The 16376-nt window shown below is 36.3% G+C and overlaps 2 protein-coding genes across 3 annotated transcripts; one reads left to right on the forward strand and one right to left on the reverse strand.

The window, feature by feature from the left end:
- Window positions 1-144: 144 nt before the first annotated feature.
- Window positions 145-10641, forward strand: LOC141901833 (xaa-Pro dipeptidase-like). Of its 2 annotated transcripts, none has more exons than XM_074789332.1 (15): window positions 145-196; window positions 1114-1294; window positions 5971-6098; window positions 6353-6416; window positions 7798-7845; window positions 7974-8080; window positions 8209-8284; window positions 8402-8448; window positions 8601-8669; window positions 8797-8874; window positions 8983-9131; window positions 9206-9390; window positions 9597-9707; window positions 10082-10165; window positions 10271-10641. In XM_074789332.1, the coding sequence occupies exons 1-15, from the start codon at window positions 177-179 to the stop codon at window positions 10385-10387; spliced, it is 1464 nt and encodes a 487-aa protein (XP_074645433.1). In that variant the 5' UTR covers window positions 145-176; the 3' UTR covers window positions 10388-10641. The 2 variants fall into 2 exon arrangements, with proteins under 2 accessions (XP_074645433.1, XP_074645434.1); XM_074789333.1 differs by having other exon boundaries at window positions 164-304.
- Window positions 10642-11207: 566 nt separating this feature from the next.
- Window positions 11208-16066, reverse strand: LOC141901530 (protein O-glucosyltransferase 2-like). Its single transcript, XM_074788837.1, has 10 exons — window positions 15804-16066; window positions 15264-15475; window positions 14974-15185; window positions 14311-14388; window positions 14067-14233; window positions 13747-13984; window positions 13401-13610; window positions 13122-13211; window positions 12925-13026; window positions 11208-12849 (listed from the first exon to the last, which is right to left on the reverse strand). The coding sequence occupies exons 1-10, from the start codon at window positions 15980-15982 to the stop codon at window positions 12832-12834; spliced, it is 1506 nt and encodes a 501-aa protein (XP_074644938.1). The 5' UTR covers window positions 15983-16066; the 3' UTR covers window positions 11208-12831.
- Window positions 16067-16376: the final 310 nt, after the last annotated feature.

The raw sequence follows: 16376 nt of genomic DNA on the forward strand, positions 1-16376 counted from the left end.
TTTTATGAAGGATGCAGGACTCCTGCAAAGGTTTCCCTGGTCACTGTGGTTTGCGACATTCCATGCCGGCTACAGTCAGCGAGGAGCCACCCGGGTGCTGTACAGGTATTTCGGGATTCGAACGTAAATTCACCAAACTAAGTCACATGAGCACGTCGATCATGTGACACTTTAAAATGGCGTCCGTTGCTGACGAGTAAGTAAACCTATTCATTGTACATCGTTATCAAAATGAAAGTAGTACCTGCCTGGAAATAAGAATCCGACACACATGAACGCATCCCTTTAGTCTATTGATTATGAGGTTAGATTGCATTGCCAGTATCAACTTTCTCTTCAGCTCGGGTTTTGTACCTTTGGCTATTCTAAAAAAAAATTTACTTTTGTTGGTTGGAAATGGAATATTGAATGAAGTGAAGAACTCAATCAAGTCATTCAGACAGTGCGTGTGGTAGCTTGCAGTTCAATGATTACTCCAAAAAAGATAATCAAAAGTGAAATCGGTAAAAGTGCAGATCCGCACCTCTCGTGGTTGACGCAATCTGCTGAATGACAGAATCCAGGCTAAAATCTTTCTACTCTGACTAGTGATGATATCTTAAAATTAGCCAATGGCAATGTACTGAATTGCTGATGACATTTTGAATCTGAAACAATGATATTTCATGTAATTGATTGAACCGTTTATGCGGAGAGGTGCGGATCTGCACTTTTACCGTGAAATCTAGTATCTAACAAACAATGATGAGCCCGGGTACATCGCTCAAGTGTCATTCAGAATCAGACTGAGCTTTGTCTTTGATGATGATCATTTTGTTACATCGCAATTAGTACCGGTAACCTTTCCAATTATTGGGCTTCTTCAGTCACAGGGGTTCATCAACATCCAATCATCAAAACAAAGTTGTGCACTTATGCATTCGAAAATAGGCTGGAGTGGACAAAAAATTGGGTTATTGAACAGTCCCTGTAGCTGTATGACTATTATTTATAGATACTCATTAGGACGGTGAACCTTCACACTGCATGTTGCACTTTCAAAATGAGAATACTGAGTGATGCAAAGGCTAACAAAGCCCCTCATCAATACTCTGCTATACTATATTTTTTCAGGGCCTTTTACCAGTTAGGGAGCAACCTGAAAGTTCCCTTAAGACTACATAAAAATAATCGTCAACGACTGTGCAATTGTTTAAAAGCTCGCGATGATGTAAAAAGTGGATCAGTGATCCTACTTCAAGGGGGAGAAACGCAATGCCGTTATAGTAGTGACCGCGAGCTACTATTCAGGCAGGTAATGAAATTGTTAATTATTATCTCATCTGCATCCAATTTACAAAATCATTGATTTTCATAGTTCAAGATGAAAAGGTTGCCATTGACATGTACTCAAAATGCGTCCTTGTGTCTTAATTTGTACTTAAATTATGTAGTTAATACTTATTTCAGTTACATTATTCACCATGTTTACCCTCAATCTTGTTCTAGTTATTGACAGTAGACTTGGTGGAATTTTAACAGTCCCAACCTGAATTATGTGGAGTCTGTTATAACACATTTTCTTCAAAAAAATAGTAGGATCAAATTTGACAGCCTCCCCGGCACCTCAAACTGTGAATACCTTTCTTAAAGTTGAACCTTCCTTTATTTATCAAACGATGAAGGTAACAGAAATGTATTTCCTGTGCCCGAGTTGTCATTTAACGTGACCTATGCAACCTATATAACTATGTATCTGAAATATTTTGGTTTCTTGTTGGTTCTTGTTATGAAATGTTTCTCATTCATGTTATCAAAAATTCATAAGATATGATAAATTTTCTGACGTGGCTTGCTTTGTGTTCTCATTTTTGGATAAGGTTCCATGCAGAATGTGTTCTTGCATCACAATCACGTATCCTGGCATCAGATTGAGTTAAATAAGACGATTTATGACTTTCCTCGTTCGACACTTACTGTGATGCATGTTGTTTGGGTAACATCTGACGGACTAGTCTTTATGAATTTTTGATGATATATGTTATTGGGTAATCGTTAAAGAGCTTTTCATTTCCTGAATCAATATACTCTATATACATTAGTGAACTAGTACTCATTGTTGCAAGAAAGAGATTTCAAAGTTCCCCTTTCCTTTCATGTTTGTTATTATGAATTAATCAAATATATCGAGTAGCATGAGAAATGAACTTGAAATTTTTTTTCCTGGTTTCTGATGGCCAGATGTTTGTTATGCATGAAATGGCAATCATCTAGAATAATTCACTGAAACTGCCTCAGAAATGACTTGCCTCAATAGTTGTGGCCGAATGAACTGAAGGAAGTTTGAGTGAAACAGGAATATGAAAATTATCACCATTATGACCAATTATTTCATGGAATTACACAATAGTAGTGATCTCAATCTCTAACATGTTTTTGGATTCGTGGTTCGAGGTTTCTGTTCAATGCAGTTCATCAATACAGCAGACTTTGTGTACCACCAGTCATACGAACTAAAGCAGACTTTATTTTTGAGTCATATCAGGGTTTTAGTGAGTCAACACGTATTGAACAAGAGCTAAGCTTTTAGAATCATTGTATATGAATGCTATTCTACTGCTTTCAAAACAATCGGTATCATCTTAATTGCCACCGAAAAGTTAATTGAAATATTTTCAAATATTCAGTAATATGAATCAAGACTTTCGTAATTTGTGGTACAATGTGGCATTATCTATCTAGGCTGTATTCAGCGGCGGTAGTTGCTCCCCAAGAAATTTTGTAAAAGTTGTGCCCTTTTTGCAAATGTTATTGTTATATCATATAGGCCTAGAACTGCCCTTTTCGGGTTTCTCTGCCCCATCAAACAAATTCAAATGCTAGGTACGGCCCTGTTTAGCCACAAATCTACCTTTTGGTTTTTAATGTATTAGTCATTTTTGTAATTAATGAATGGGAACTTGGGAAATCCATGATTTCACAACTATGGTACACTAGCAAAATACTTTGGTATTCATATGTTCTGTACAGCATAGAAAAAAGCATGTTACGTAGGGTGAATGGGGGTTTTCTGGTTTCTAACCAATGGAATTCGACAGGAGATTTTAATTCGGTAGAATGACACAATGATTTCCTTAAAAGTGGATGTATTTGATTTGTTGAATGGCCATTTCAATCACCTGGCACTGTGCCATATGGGCCTTGTTGTATTTTGGAGCGAAAAGAAATTTAAAACAAATTTCTCCTGAACAATGGGATTTTTGTTTGATTTTGAAAAGAATTAGATATGGATTTTGCGTGAATAAACGAGTCGGGATAACTTCAGGGACCTGGAATCAGGCAACCCTGGGTGCTGCTGACTGCTTGTGTATACACAATCAATATTACGACCCAGGCAGTAGGAATAGGAATTGCGTTGTAAATATTCCAAATACTAGATAGAGATGATGCCTGGCTTACAAACACAGTTCTACTGTATACAAGGAAAAATTAGATGTGCATTTTTATATAGGCCTGCTGGTACAAAATGATATTAGTGCTGTTGTATCATCAGTGTTGAGAATGACAAATCATCTTCTTACTAGATATGTGACAATGAAATGGTCATGGTGATTTTGAGATTTTGTTTTATCATTTGCTGTACCCTTTACATCTTATCCACTGATCCACTAAATATTCTAAAGTCACCTCTTAGAATTTGTTCAACGTGATAAAAATTCGCTCATAAGATTATTATTTTCGAGCTCTCTGCTATATAGGAGGTAAACCACTTTCCTGAATGGTATTCATACGGAGAGTCGCTGGTAAAATTGGTAATTTATAGCCGACTAAACCGGTGCAATGGTTCAAGGTTTACATAGATAGACCTATACAAACCAAATCATTGCAAAATATGTGGCAATTTTCCAAGTTAAAGTGTGTATTGCCTGCCCCGGTGTTATCCCTGGCAATTCAATAAAGTGTGGTTGCCAGCATAAAACTACGTCACATAAACATAATCAGAGAGATTAAAACTAGATAAATAAACCTATTTTATTTTTCGAGATTATTGCCCTTTGACACTTTGCCAACTGAACTTAACTATAAAAAACCTGAACGTGAAATTAATTAACAGCTTGTAATTACTGCTTGGTAAATTAATCCATTGCTTCTTGAGGCGTTTTGGGTGTGCAATATGTAAACAGCAATAAAAAAGTACCAGTGGACTGGATGAGACTCGGGTTTCCGCAATAACGCGGGTTGAAGGACGAGTCACCAGTACTGCTGCCGCGAATGTAAACACATTGATTTCTAATAGAAAGTAAGACACTTCTCATTCTCAACGGCATCTGCGGAGTTGTTGTCGGTTAATATCTTACCAATAGGATCTCCTCCGTTTTGAGCAGGGCCTGTTGTTGATGCATAGGTTTAACGTTATACCAGTACGAGCCCTGGCCCAGGGGTTGTGGACTGACACTTGGTATATTAAAAACATCTGGGACTTCTTATCTCCAGGCAAGCAATCGTAATTCTGTCAACAATACAACAGTTACTGTAGTCTTATATCATGTGTCGACGCCCACCTGGTCGAAGGAATCTTGATAGGGAAAAAATGACAATTTGATCAAGTTGCGCAGTTTTATAGATAATGAGAATGCAGATGAAATAAAGGGAGCAAGTTTAAGATGTTGATGATTTTATTTTGCCAATATTATTCTGGACAGGATCGTATCAAGTTTGGTTCAAGAAAAGGTGGTTTTACCTTTCATTTCGTTGAATTAGATTTTTTTGTAATTAGAATTCTTGTTGAAAAGTAAACATTGATTATTCTGCTGTAGTTTGAAATGCATACTTTCAAAATAGAAATAGGATAGAATTAACCCTCAAGTCATTCATGGAATCATATTTATAAATAATTTTATATGACAGCAAAAATTTAACTACAGACAATTGAAATAATGACTGAGACGTGAAATTAACACTATGTAAATGTTTTGAGCAAGTTCATTCAAGGATTGAAAATAAACAACAAACATCTACGCAAATGTGACCCCCTGAACTCTAATTCCCATTCATATATAATGTCTTATAGTTCAGCTTGACAAATCGCCAGCAACAAATCTAGTGCCTTGGCAGCCTTTATCTTATATGTATTTATCTGTTTCATATGAATATCATATCTTGTCCCTATCTTATGAATAGCCTATACGTATAATGACATGTGCACGTTCCGGGTTTGGCAAAAGAAAGTAGTTCCTGTTGGCTGGCATACCAATAATGCTCGGTCTAGACTCTGTATGCCTAGTTCCTGGAACATGCTGCGAGCTGGTTGGCATCGAGCCAGTGCAGTACTTAAATTATGCCAATCGAAGTTATAAATCCTACTATAATCGTACACATGAGCTGGCATGGTTGTTTTAAATGCGCCTCAATGCAACGTGTGTAATCATGTCATGTGGTATAAATAGTAATGCATGTGGTTTGAGTCATTGTGTTCGCTGCCACGCGAGTTGTGGACAATATTGGACAGGGGCACATGCTCCAGATGTCCATTGCCAAGTCCTGCGTTGACAAACTTCGGAGAACATAGTAAATATCAACTGCATATCCTGCATGATGTCAATATGTCGATGACTTGTCAGGGGGATTGATTCCAGGAACAAAATCAACGCACAATTGTTTGTTTTTGTTTACGCATATTACATTTTGCCTCTCCTTGTTGGGTGTGGTAAAAATCCATTCTAAATGTCTAGATTCGGTAAAAAAATAATATTTGTTTTATTTTGGTGATATTTACCTCTGCCTACACTATAAATAAAAATGCCAGACATTTGATTTAATGTTTTTCATGTCGAAGGCCATCAGAAGCCACACCCATGTGTAACTCACAATACAGCCTACATTGTTATTCTCCATTTGGAAATGTTTTTGCCAAAGCTGACAGACACTCTAGGGTGCAAATTACGTGTCAAGTCGCAACTCTCATATTCTATTTAATGTTTCTCTTTTTAGGAGTCTTACTTCCACTGGGCCTTTGGTGTTTTGGAACCAGATGTTTTTGGTACAATTGATGTAGATACTGGCAAAGCTGAACTATTCTTCCCGAAATTACACCCTGATTATGCAGTATGGATGGGAAAGTAAGTAATCGTATTATTTTGTCATTCCAATTTTAACTATTTGCCTGTTAGTCATGCGTTCGACTTAGATATTTGGATAGATTGATGAGGCTCTCAAAAAAATTTCCTTGACAATCAACGGAGGGAAACATATTTTTAGGAACTTATTCAAGTCCTTTAAGGCCAACCTAAAAGGTTTTACTTATTTGAAGAAAATTTAAAGTTAATCTGTTGATTAATCATACAAGAATTGTTCTACTCATTTTCACTTACAGATTGGAAGACAAGGATCACTTCAAAGCCAAATATGAAGTGGATGATTGTCACTGGGTTTGTGAGGTAATCATATCTTCTTGTCTGCTATTTGATTGAAATCTACTGAAATTGAATGAAATGAAAGAGTGTCATCTATAAGTTTCATCATTTTGAATGAATCGGGTTTGATTGTGCTGTCATCACAATATGGATGAAAATAAAAAGAATGGAATCAATTGTGTGTTCAGATGACCTTGGGCTGCGCAAACATAAACAGTGCAGCGTGAACTTTTCCACCCACCTAATAAATCTAGATTCTTTCGATCATTTTTTCATGATCTAGATTTGACAGCTATGCACTCTAGCTCCTTAAAGGACACTTTACCCAATTGGAACTACTTTTCTGAGCAGATTGCTCGTTGCACAAGAGACTAGATTGTGCATGCAGTAGTACCTCTCCTCAGCCTGATAGATACGCATCCAATGAGGTTTACACAGTGAAACCTTGGAGTAATCATTTGACACTCCAAGGTGAAACATAGATTTACTTTATTGAAAATATTTCACCCAAATACTGAATGATGGTGATGTTATTACATTTTTCACATTTGATGTATTCATATTCTGGATTGGCGAATTTTTCTTGGACCTCAAGAATATCCTGTGATACCTTGTAGTGTATTTACCAGGATATGTTTGTTTCATCATGGTTGAGACCTGAGCAATGATCCTATATCAAAGCTTCACCAATGATAGGAAATAAATAAAAGGACACCGATCATTGAACCGCTTTGGTAACTGTATATGACCTTTACTACGGGTGGGTGTATCTGTAGAGTATAATGTGTAGAAAATAAAGCCATATATTCTAAGGTTGTTTTAAGTTCATACGAGTTGATAAATTTTGTAAACATGCACACAGTAGCTTGTAGAAAAAACTTGTGCATATTCAGTGAGTACGACCAGTTGACGTTGACTTTCATGAACACGCCTCATGTTACCTGGCATTCAGCCAGACATGTTGTGCACATGTAAATAGATCATGTGACTCACATGTAAATATAACCTGGCTAATGATGCTGGGTGAATAACGTCCTATTGTGACATGACCTGAAAATTATTTCTGAATTTGTCTCTTTATTATGGTAGCTATAATATGGTATGCTTTGGAAGGTCGTCGTCTGAATAGGACATCAAATTGCAATAAAACATCTTTCATCATATGTGAAATTGCCTCGAACTATCAGTTAGACCCCAAATCCCAGTTTCACAGTTGTCAGTTGGGTTTGCAATGAAATGAAACAGAAGAGAGAAAATCCAACGAAAAGAAATAAGTCTCTAAGTTCCACTGCTGTAAAAATATGCATTTACGTTTTAACTGTACAGACTTTGTGGTGATGATTCCAAATGAACATTGGTGAATATGATCAAAGACTAAAAAATTGTATCTTGACTTATATTGCAGATGCCTCGTGTATTATTCGACAAAAATCCTTCTGAAGTTTTAACATTGGTGAGTGAGAGAACTCTAAAATTCACTGAAGCATTCAGAAACACAGAATAGCATAGTTTGACCAGACAAGAATATAGCCTAATTGATGAATGCTAAAACACTGTCCTTAAATTCATTTTTGTTTATAGAGGGGGAAAAACACTGATAGCGACACTATCCACCCAGAAGCTACATTTGATGGAATTGAAAAGTTTAAAGTAAACAATACATCATTGTTTCCCGAAATGTCTGAATGGTAAGATTGACTGCTCTTTTGAATTTGTATCAAATATACAATTTCTTTTGGTGCATTTCATTATTAAAGTATGTTTAAGGGTAAACCAGTTCTTAGGCTTATCATATCTATTGGTGATTTATTTAAAGCCGAGTTTTCAAATCAGCTGAAGAAATAGAAGTTCTCCGACATGCCAACAAAATCAGCAGCGAGGCGCACCGAGAGGTTAGTAGTTTGGTAACAATTTCTAAAGGAAAGGGGATGAGTATCCTTTTTTCAGTTTCTTTTTCTTGTTTCTTGTTTCTTAAGTCTAATCATCCAAACTTCTTTTGACTATTACAGCTGATGCGACGAATTGAACCAGGAATGCATGAGTTTCAAATGGAAAGGTAACTTGATGCACAACTTTATGAAGGCGTTAATTGTTTCACACAAGAATCTCATTGTAGCTATTGATTAGATTAGTATCTTATATATGGGGGTGTAAAAACTGAATTCATATTTGTCTATTGTTAAGATTATTTCATTGGTTTTGTTGCAGTATTTTTCATGATTATTGTTATCGTAATGGTGGTATGAGATGGCTGGCATATACCGGTATATGTGCCTGGTAAGTGTCAGTTTTTGGTTTTATAGTTGTATGATCTTACATTTTCTCAAATTTGTTTCATTTGATAAAATTCCATATCAATATTTGTTAGTCATGATATATTGTAACACCCATTTCATCTTCATAGTGGACCAAGTGGTGCAGTATTACATTATGGTCATGCCGGCGCGGCAAATAACCAGCCAATTCGTGATGGTGACTTATGGTGAGTACTGTTTGATATCTCCCATTTACTGTGAATTATTGCAATACCCGTTTGAATTTGTTGTGTTGTTGATACATTGTCATTGTTATCTTATTTTTTTTTCAACAGTCTTTTTGACTTGGGTGCCGAGTACTACTGCTATACATCTGACATAACAACCACATTCCCAGCAAATGGAAAATTCACTGAAAAACAGAAAGTGATTTACAACGCTGTGTTAGATGCAAATAGAAGTGTATTCAAAGCGTGCAAACCTGGTAAGATTAAATAGAAAATGATTAATCTATATATTTCCGTTGTAATGATTAATACGGATATATTTCATTAAAAGGTGTAAGTTGGCTTGAAATGCATTACCTTGCCGAGAGGACAATCCTTACACATTTGAAGAACAATGGTATAATCGTTGGGGATCTTGATGACATGATGGACTGTAGATTCGGAGCAGTTTTCATGCCTCATGGTCTAGGACATTTCCTTGGTATCGACGTTCATGATGTCGCTGGTTATCCCAAGGTAAATCATAACATTTGTACATTGAGAATGACAATTACCTTGTCAGGGATATAAACGTAATCTTTTCAAAGTATATTGCCTATGTGATGAAGAAAAACTCTCTAGTAACAACCTTTGATCTGCTGGATCTAAGACCGAGAAGTTCATGCCTGTTATGTCTTATTAACATAATCATGCATCTGTGGATTCTAATTATGTTTTATCAGGGAGGAACAGAGCGTATTCTAAAGCCTGGACTGAAATCATTGCGAACCACACGAGCACTTGATGCCGGTATGGTTATCACAATTGAACCAGGATGTTACTTCATAGAAAGTGTGAGTAAATAGATTAGCACCTATTGAATGTGAAAGAACTTTCAGCTCCCTAGTCAAGACTACTGTCTTTTGAAGCCAGTAATTTGAAGATGCTTCAATGGATTGTCTTAATTTTCATATTATTTACAATTTGTCTATCTATATTGGCACCTATACATATTTTGTAATCACAAAATCAATGCAGAATCCATGACATGTTTTATCATTGTTTTGAGTTTTAAGGTCATTGATTACTGTATTTGTTCACTAGGGGGCCTTGCTTGATTTGTTGAAATTGTCAAATAGTCAAGCATCTCATGTAGTGGGCATGGTGTCACTTAGCACCTAGTTCATGGTTGAAGTTATCTGGTATTTGTCTCTTTATTTTTCTAAAGCAACTTGATGCTGCATTTGCCAACCCAAAACATGCTAAGTTCATGGTGAAGGAAAGAATTGATGAATACAGAGGAAGTGGTGGGGTATGTTAGTTCCTTTATCAGAACTGCATTCTACAGGATGAAAAATGAATCATACGGTATCAGAATTATAATAAATAGTTACTAAATAGTTCTGTTTGTTTATAGGTACGGATTGAGGATACAGTTACCATTACTGAAACTGGAATTGAAAATTTAACAGATGTTCCGAGAACTGTTGAGGAAATTGAGAAGTTCATGGCTGATGCTCGCAAAGGACAGTAATAAGAAATTATTTCAGCAATACAGAGATGAACTACATTACTAAGATGTTTAATGATAATTTCTCTTGATGATCAAGTTTTGATTTCTCTCAACATTCCTATTCGTATATGAAATGAATGCTGGGGGAGCAAAGTACATGTACTTTTCATTTAACAAAAGGAGCGCATGCCTTCCTTGGAAGTAAAATTAAATATACACCACATCTCTAATCATTTGGTGCTTTGTAAAAATATATGTCATAATAAATATTCTAATTGCATCTGAAGTCTTTCTCTGTTTTTGTGGTCAGATCATGTCCAACTCCTAACATGGTGTACTTGGAATATCTTAATCAACTCTGTATGAAGTCAAAATGCTACCATGCAAGGTGCAGATAACGTACATGAACGTACTGGTACATTTGTCACCTGTCCTCCCCTGAATCCCTTGCACACTTTTCGCATGATTGACACCTCGCACCGTATGAGATGCCAATGTCAGTTGACTGCTTCCGCCAGCCCAGCAGATTTCAATGTAACCAAGAAGCAAATAACAAATGGCTTTATATCGGCTAATGGCATTAATTCAGCACAATATTTGAAGGAAGCACAGAGTTACATATGGCATCTAGCCAGGTTGCAAACATTGTAACTTGAGAGGAAGGTTGATCTCTGTAGTTCCTTGCTCTGCTCCTATACCATGGTTCAAGAGTATCCTCGGGAGCACAGTGCATATCAAACAAATGTAACAAGGACGAGACAGTAAAGTAAAAATCTTTATTACATAATTCAAGTGTTAGAAAATATATTCATATAAATATATAGGTTTTGATTTTTCACTTTTTTGCAGTAAGAGTATTTTGTAGAAATCACTGACAGTTCATAAAGTCGGACCTAAAATCAATACACAAAGAACTGGTATATGAAAGTAAAGAAATTGTGCATGTATATGAAAGTAAAGGAATTATAGTACATTGTATAATATGTGGTACAGTTATTATTTGAATTTTGTAAGCCCTTCTTAATGTAAGAATATTCTATAAATTGAAAAGATTTCACTGCATACAATAAAGACTTGTTTTCACTAATGCAGTTTCAAATGAAACTAGGGGTCCAGGGACACCATGCCCACTTGGGAAGTGGTTCCAAATGCTCAACAACCTAACAATTTCAATATTCAACGCCCCTGGTGACCATATACAGAATCCAATGACCTTGAAACTCACCACAATCATAGAACATGTCAGCAGCTACGATTTTGTAATTGATTGTGATAACAATATATGCCTCGTTACCACTTTAATATGGAAATACTAAGTTATTCTACTATTCAACGCTCCCTGGTGACCATATTCAAAACCCAATGACCTTAAAACTCGCCACAATCATAGAACATGTCACGAACTATAACTTTGTAATTGATCATGGTAACAAAATATGCCTAGGTACCAATATAATAAGGAAATACTAAGTTATTCTACTATTCAACGCCCCCTGATGACCATATAGAATAACTAATGGCCTTAAAACTTGCCACAATCATAGATGATGTCATGAGCTACAACTTTGCAATTGATTGTGGTTACAAAATATGCATTGATACGAATATAATATAGAAATACTAAGATATTGCATTATTCAACGCCCCCTGGTGGCCATATACAAAAACCAATGACCTTGAAACTCACCACAATCATAGAACACGTTATGAGCTACAACTTTCTAAACGATTGTGGTAACAAAATACGCTTAGGTATCAATATAATGTGGAAAAACTTTTTCCCACTTACAAATGAGTACTGCTGACACCAAGATGGCCGCCAATTGCGTCATAATTGGCTGATGAAAAATACCTGTCTCAGGTATAAAACATCCCTTTCCAAAGATAGAATACCCATCACAAATTGCAATGAGAAATGATAAACCAGTAGGAAGCTACAGGACTTTTTTTGGGCCAAAATTAACATTTTTGGGCACTAAAAAGGTCATAGGACGGCCATCTTGAGTCCGATCGACCCAATTTTTGTTATGCTGATGGGCCCTGGGGGAATTCACATATATCCGAAAGATCAAGGTAACTGATCAAAGCGTCTTCAAAATTTCCCTCAAAAAGTTAAAAAATGTGTAAAAAGTGCTGATTTTGGCGAACAACAATGGCTGCCAGTCGGCCATCTTGAATCTGACAGGGCCAGTTTTTGGGCTGAAGATGTGTCTAGGGTAGATACATGTGTAACCCAAATATCAAGACATTACCTTGAAGCGTCTTCAAAACTTCCCAAAATAACTGGATTCCGTCTACGGACGGACGAACGGACGACGGACGAAAAGTGAATGCAATAGCCCGCTGGGACAAAAGTCCCAAGTGGGCTAAAAAGAGAACTTCATAACTATTAAGATAACAAATAGCTTTGAACTTTTTGTCAGTTAATTTAGCACCATGTAATACACTAATCTCATATATCATTTCTATAATTCCTCTTTCACCTAAAAAGACAAAGAAAACTGAAAATCAATATCAAAAGCAATGGTCACTCAGTGAAGTTGTCTACCATGACATACCTTGTGACTTCCACATCGACATTCATGAGGTGTTGAAGGCTGAGGAACAAGTTCCATATCTGGGTAAATCTTTGGTTTTGTGACCATAAGTTTTGCATATTCCTGGAAGATAGTCGTACATCCAGAAAGCTCCAGCTAGTTCATAACATCAGAAAGTGAAAAATATTTTCAAATATGTATTGATGGATAATATCTACCTTAAACAATTGCACATAATAACATAAAATATGGTTGGCTTGAAGATAATCTCGGGCATAGTTTTGAGCATTACGTGAAATCCGTTTTGCCTGAAAAGAATAAGAATGTTAGAAAGTAATAGTCAAGTATGAAAGATATAAAGATTGGTAACCCACATCTTCATAATCACAGTTATCCAAACTCGGATACAATTAATGGATGAAAAGTTTTAACATTTCTTATTCAGTCAGCTCTCATTGGACCATACTTGTTACAGGTTGAACATATAATATACTCACTTCATCATCATTATCTTTTGCCCATTGGAGGTGTTGTTCTAAATCACTCAGATCACTTTTGAAGGGAATGTAGTGAGTAAAAGGCTGTAATTCGCGATAGAAATGTTCGTAATAATTCGATTCCTGCTTAAATACAACGCTATTTCCAGCCAGCAAATATGGAAAGCGGTATGCCGCTACAGTGCCATCGACATTTATTTGATATCTATACTGGAAATGAATGAGACAATGATTAACCCTCATGGTAGCATCAGGAAAACTACGGACACAATGCCTCCTTAAAAGACGGTTAAATCATCCATAAGACATAACTTTCAAGTAAATTGAGAGAGTTTACCAAACTCACCTTAAAAAAGTCGAAAAATGAAATATGTTCCACAAGTTCTCCTACTTCATTTTTGTCATGAGGAAAGAAGAACATTCGAGTCAGTGAAGCATTGATTAATTCAGGATTTTGAATGGACATCTTTACTAAATCTATACGCTCCTGTCTAGAGTCACGTCCTCGCCAAAAACCTTTTGCAATCTTGTCCTCCCATCGTGGACTGGCATTAGCTTGTACAGAAAGCATGTCTAGCATTTGTCTGAAATATTGGTATGTATAATAAGAGTACACGATCATGATCTTAGTAGAATATACAAAAGACAACTCATGTCATTTTATACCTTCCCATTGTTTCAAGTGCAGATTCTGTCATTTCATAAGTGGGTAAGACGATATCATTAGTCTCATCTGAACCACACCATGACAATATCGGCAGAGGATTCACGTTTTCAAACTCCAAAGGCCAGTCCCCGAGATTGCTGAGAAATTCCATATCTGGTAGTTTTACCTGAAGCCATAACGAAATTCAATTTTAACAAATTCATTTCACCATCTAAAACTATATGAGGCACATTATGTCTCTACCTGGCGTGCAAGTGTCAGAAGTATTGAATCAGAAAACATCTTAAAACCGACATGTTTACCCTGCGTACGACGATATATCTGGAGACAAAAAGAAAATTTATATCTTAATTGATGAATCGTTATCTAAAATCTAATCACGGCTGGGTTGTGGAGTGACTAGAACATTTGACTCCAGGATAAGAGGCTATTGGTTTCAAACCCTCATACCCCCATAGTTTTCATAATGGTAAGGATAACTGTCTTGCATATATGAAAGGCTGAATCCAAGAATGTCAATCCCACTTATGAGCTCAAACGTCTACTTTTACTTAGTAGCTTTCAATTCTGTGGTTGATTCTACTTCTGAAAAGTGACTGTTTTAAAACATCTGGTTTCGATAGTGCACACTAGCAGTAGAGTCAACTATAAAACGAACCATTTGTTAACAGTGACTTCGTGATAGCAACTCTAACCATAACAGCTACTCTCAAAACACATTTTGCCAGACAATTATCCTTGCTCGTAACCCAAGCGCAATAGGAATGACTGATATTTACTGATAGATATAGGTCAGGGGTAATAATACCAACGTGATCATCATTGATAACACAATTGGAACTTAAAATACTGATACCCATAAAATCTATAACTCTCATCTCGATGATTACCTTCAATGTTAAATACCTTGTTATCGATGACAGTATAATGACAGAGACTTATACTGCCAGGTTGATTAAATCGTCTACGATATTCAGTATTCACTCTGCGCATGTCAATCTTCGGAAATAAACTAAGATCATCTGCTATCTGTTTGAATGATTGTGGGCAATGTAAATTCCTGGACCACTTGTCGATATCTGGCTCTGGACAATCACAGTTGCTACCATGCAAGGAACCTATGAATGTATAAATAGTGTTTGTATTGGCAATACAAGTAATTAGTATAGGTGTTTTGTACACAAGCAATGGATCACCTGAAAGAAGATATGGAGATCCAGCCACATGTTTCCCTTGATGCTTAACTTTAAGTACCAAATCATTCATTGACCCATACAACCTATATCTTGCAATGTAACTACCATCTTGCCGATCTAATACTTGCGTCCAGATACCAACGCTGTCTCCAGATGAAAATTTTTCTTCAATTGTAAATACGAAGGCATCCTTACCAACAGATTCTGTGATGCTGAAAAATATAGAAAAAACTCTTAAAAGTACAAACATGAGTGATAAAAGGAGACCATTGTTTAAACAAATTCTTTTACTAAGCCTAGAAGGCTTAGGCTTGATTAAGTATTACGGCGCTATTGCATTTTTGTAGCTTCCTCCCAAAATTGTTTTATGATTTATAATCAATAATTATCAATCAGAGAGAGGGTGTCAGAAGTGCACTGTATATAGTGCCAGTTTGCAATTGGTTTTACTGATCTTGATCTGGCTTGCTTTTTAACACATCCATTTAAAAATATGTTTTTGATTCACATTGACAAATAGAGTTTAATTATCTTACTTACTTATTCATTTCATCATCAACAGCCTGGATGTAGAAGAATCTCGCAGGGGTGGAAAACTGAGCCTCCAAGCCGGGTCCCCATACTATTGAGTTATCAGGGTCGATTCTGCGACTCAAACCGATGTCAACCGAACAGCTTATGAAAAATAGCAGTAGCACCTGTTCAAGAATCATATCCATTCCGCAGAATATTCGACATAAAATTCTATAGCGATAAAAATGCAATTAGAAATACGTTCTCTAAGCTTTACTGGATGAATTCAATTCAAAACTTTATTCTCTTAGATGCACTAGATGCACTCATATGAGTCATTCTGCAGATTTTCCAGAACCTGCCCTGAGAGGCCACATGGCTTCTCAGGGCAGAAACCTGCCCTGAGAGGCCAGTCGTTTGAATCAATAGAAAATGAAAACCCATTCAACAGAGTGAGCTGAAATGGTGGCAAGGTGATCGGGATATTCAGATTCAAACTAAAGTTTTCGATCATACAATAGAAGACTACGCTGTATTCTATAGAAATAAATTGAGAAATACAAATGCTTTTAATCATATTAAGCTAAAACAGTTAAATAG

Source organism: Tubulanus polymorphus, chromosome 3 (assembly GCF_964204645.1).
Source record: "Tubulanus polymorphus chromosome 3, tnTubPoly1.2, whole genome shotgun sequence".
NCBI lineage: Eukaryota > Metazoa > Nemertea > Palaeonemertea > Tubulaniformes > Tubulanidae > Tubulanus > Tubulanus polymorphus.

Coding starts and splice junctions, on each gene's coding strand:
- LOC141901833 (XM_074789332.1), top strand. CDS start 177: ATGGCGTCCGTTGCTGACGA. Junction 6,417..7,797: donor ATTGTCACTGGGTTTGTGAG/GTAATCATATCT, acceptor CTTATATTGCAG/ATGCCTCGTGTATTATTCGA. Junction 9,132..9,205: donor ATTCAAAGCGTGCAAACCTG/GTAAGATTAAAT, acceptor TTTCATTAAAAG/GTGTAAGTTGGCTTGAAATG.
- LOC141901530 (XM_074788837.1), bottom strand. CDS start 15,982: ATGGATATGATTCTTGAACAGGTGCTACTGCTATTTTTCATAAGCTGT. Junction 14,234..14,310: donor TTCTGACACTTGCACGCCAG/GTAGAGACATAA, acceptor TTATGGCTTCAG/GTAAAACTACCAGATATGGA. Junction 13,212..13,400: donor CAAAAGATAATGATGATGAA/GTGAGTATATTA, acceptor TATTCTTTTCAG/GCAAAACGGATTTCACGTAA.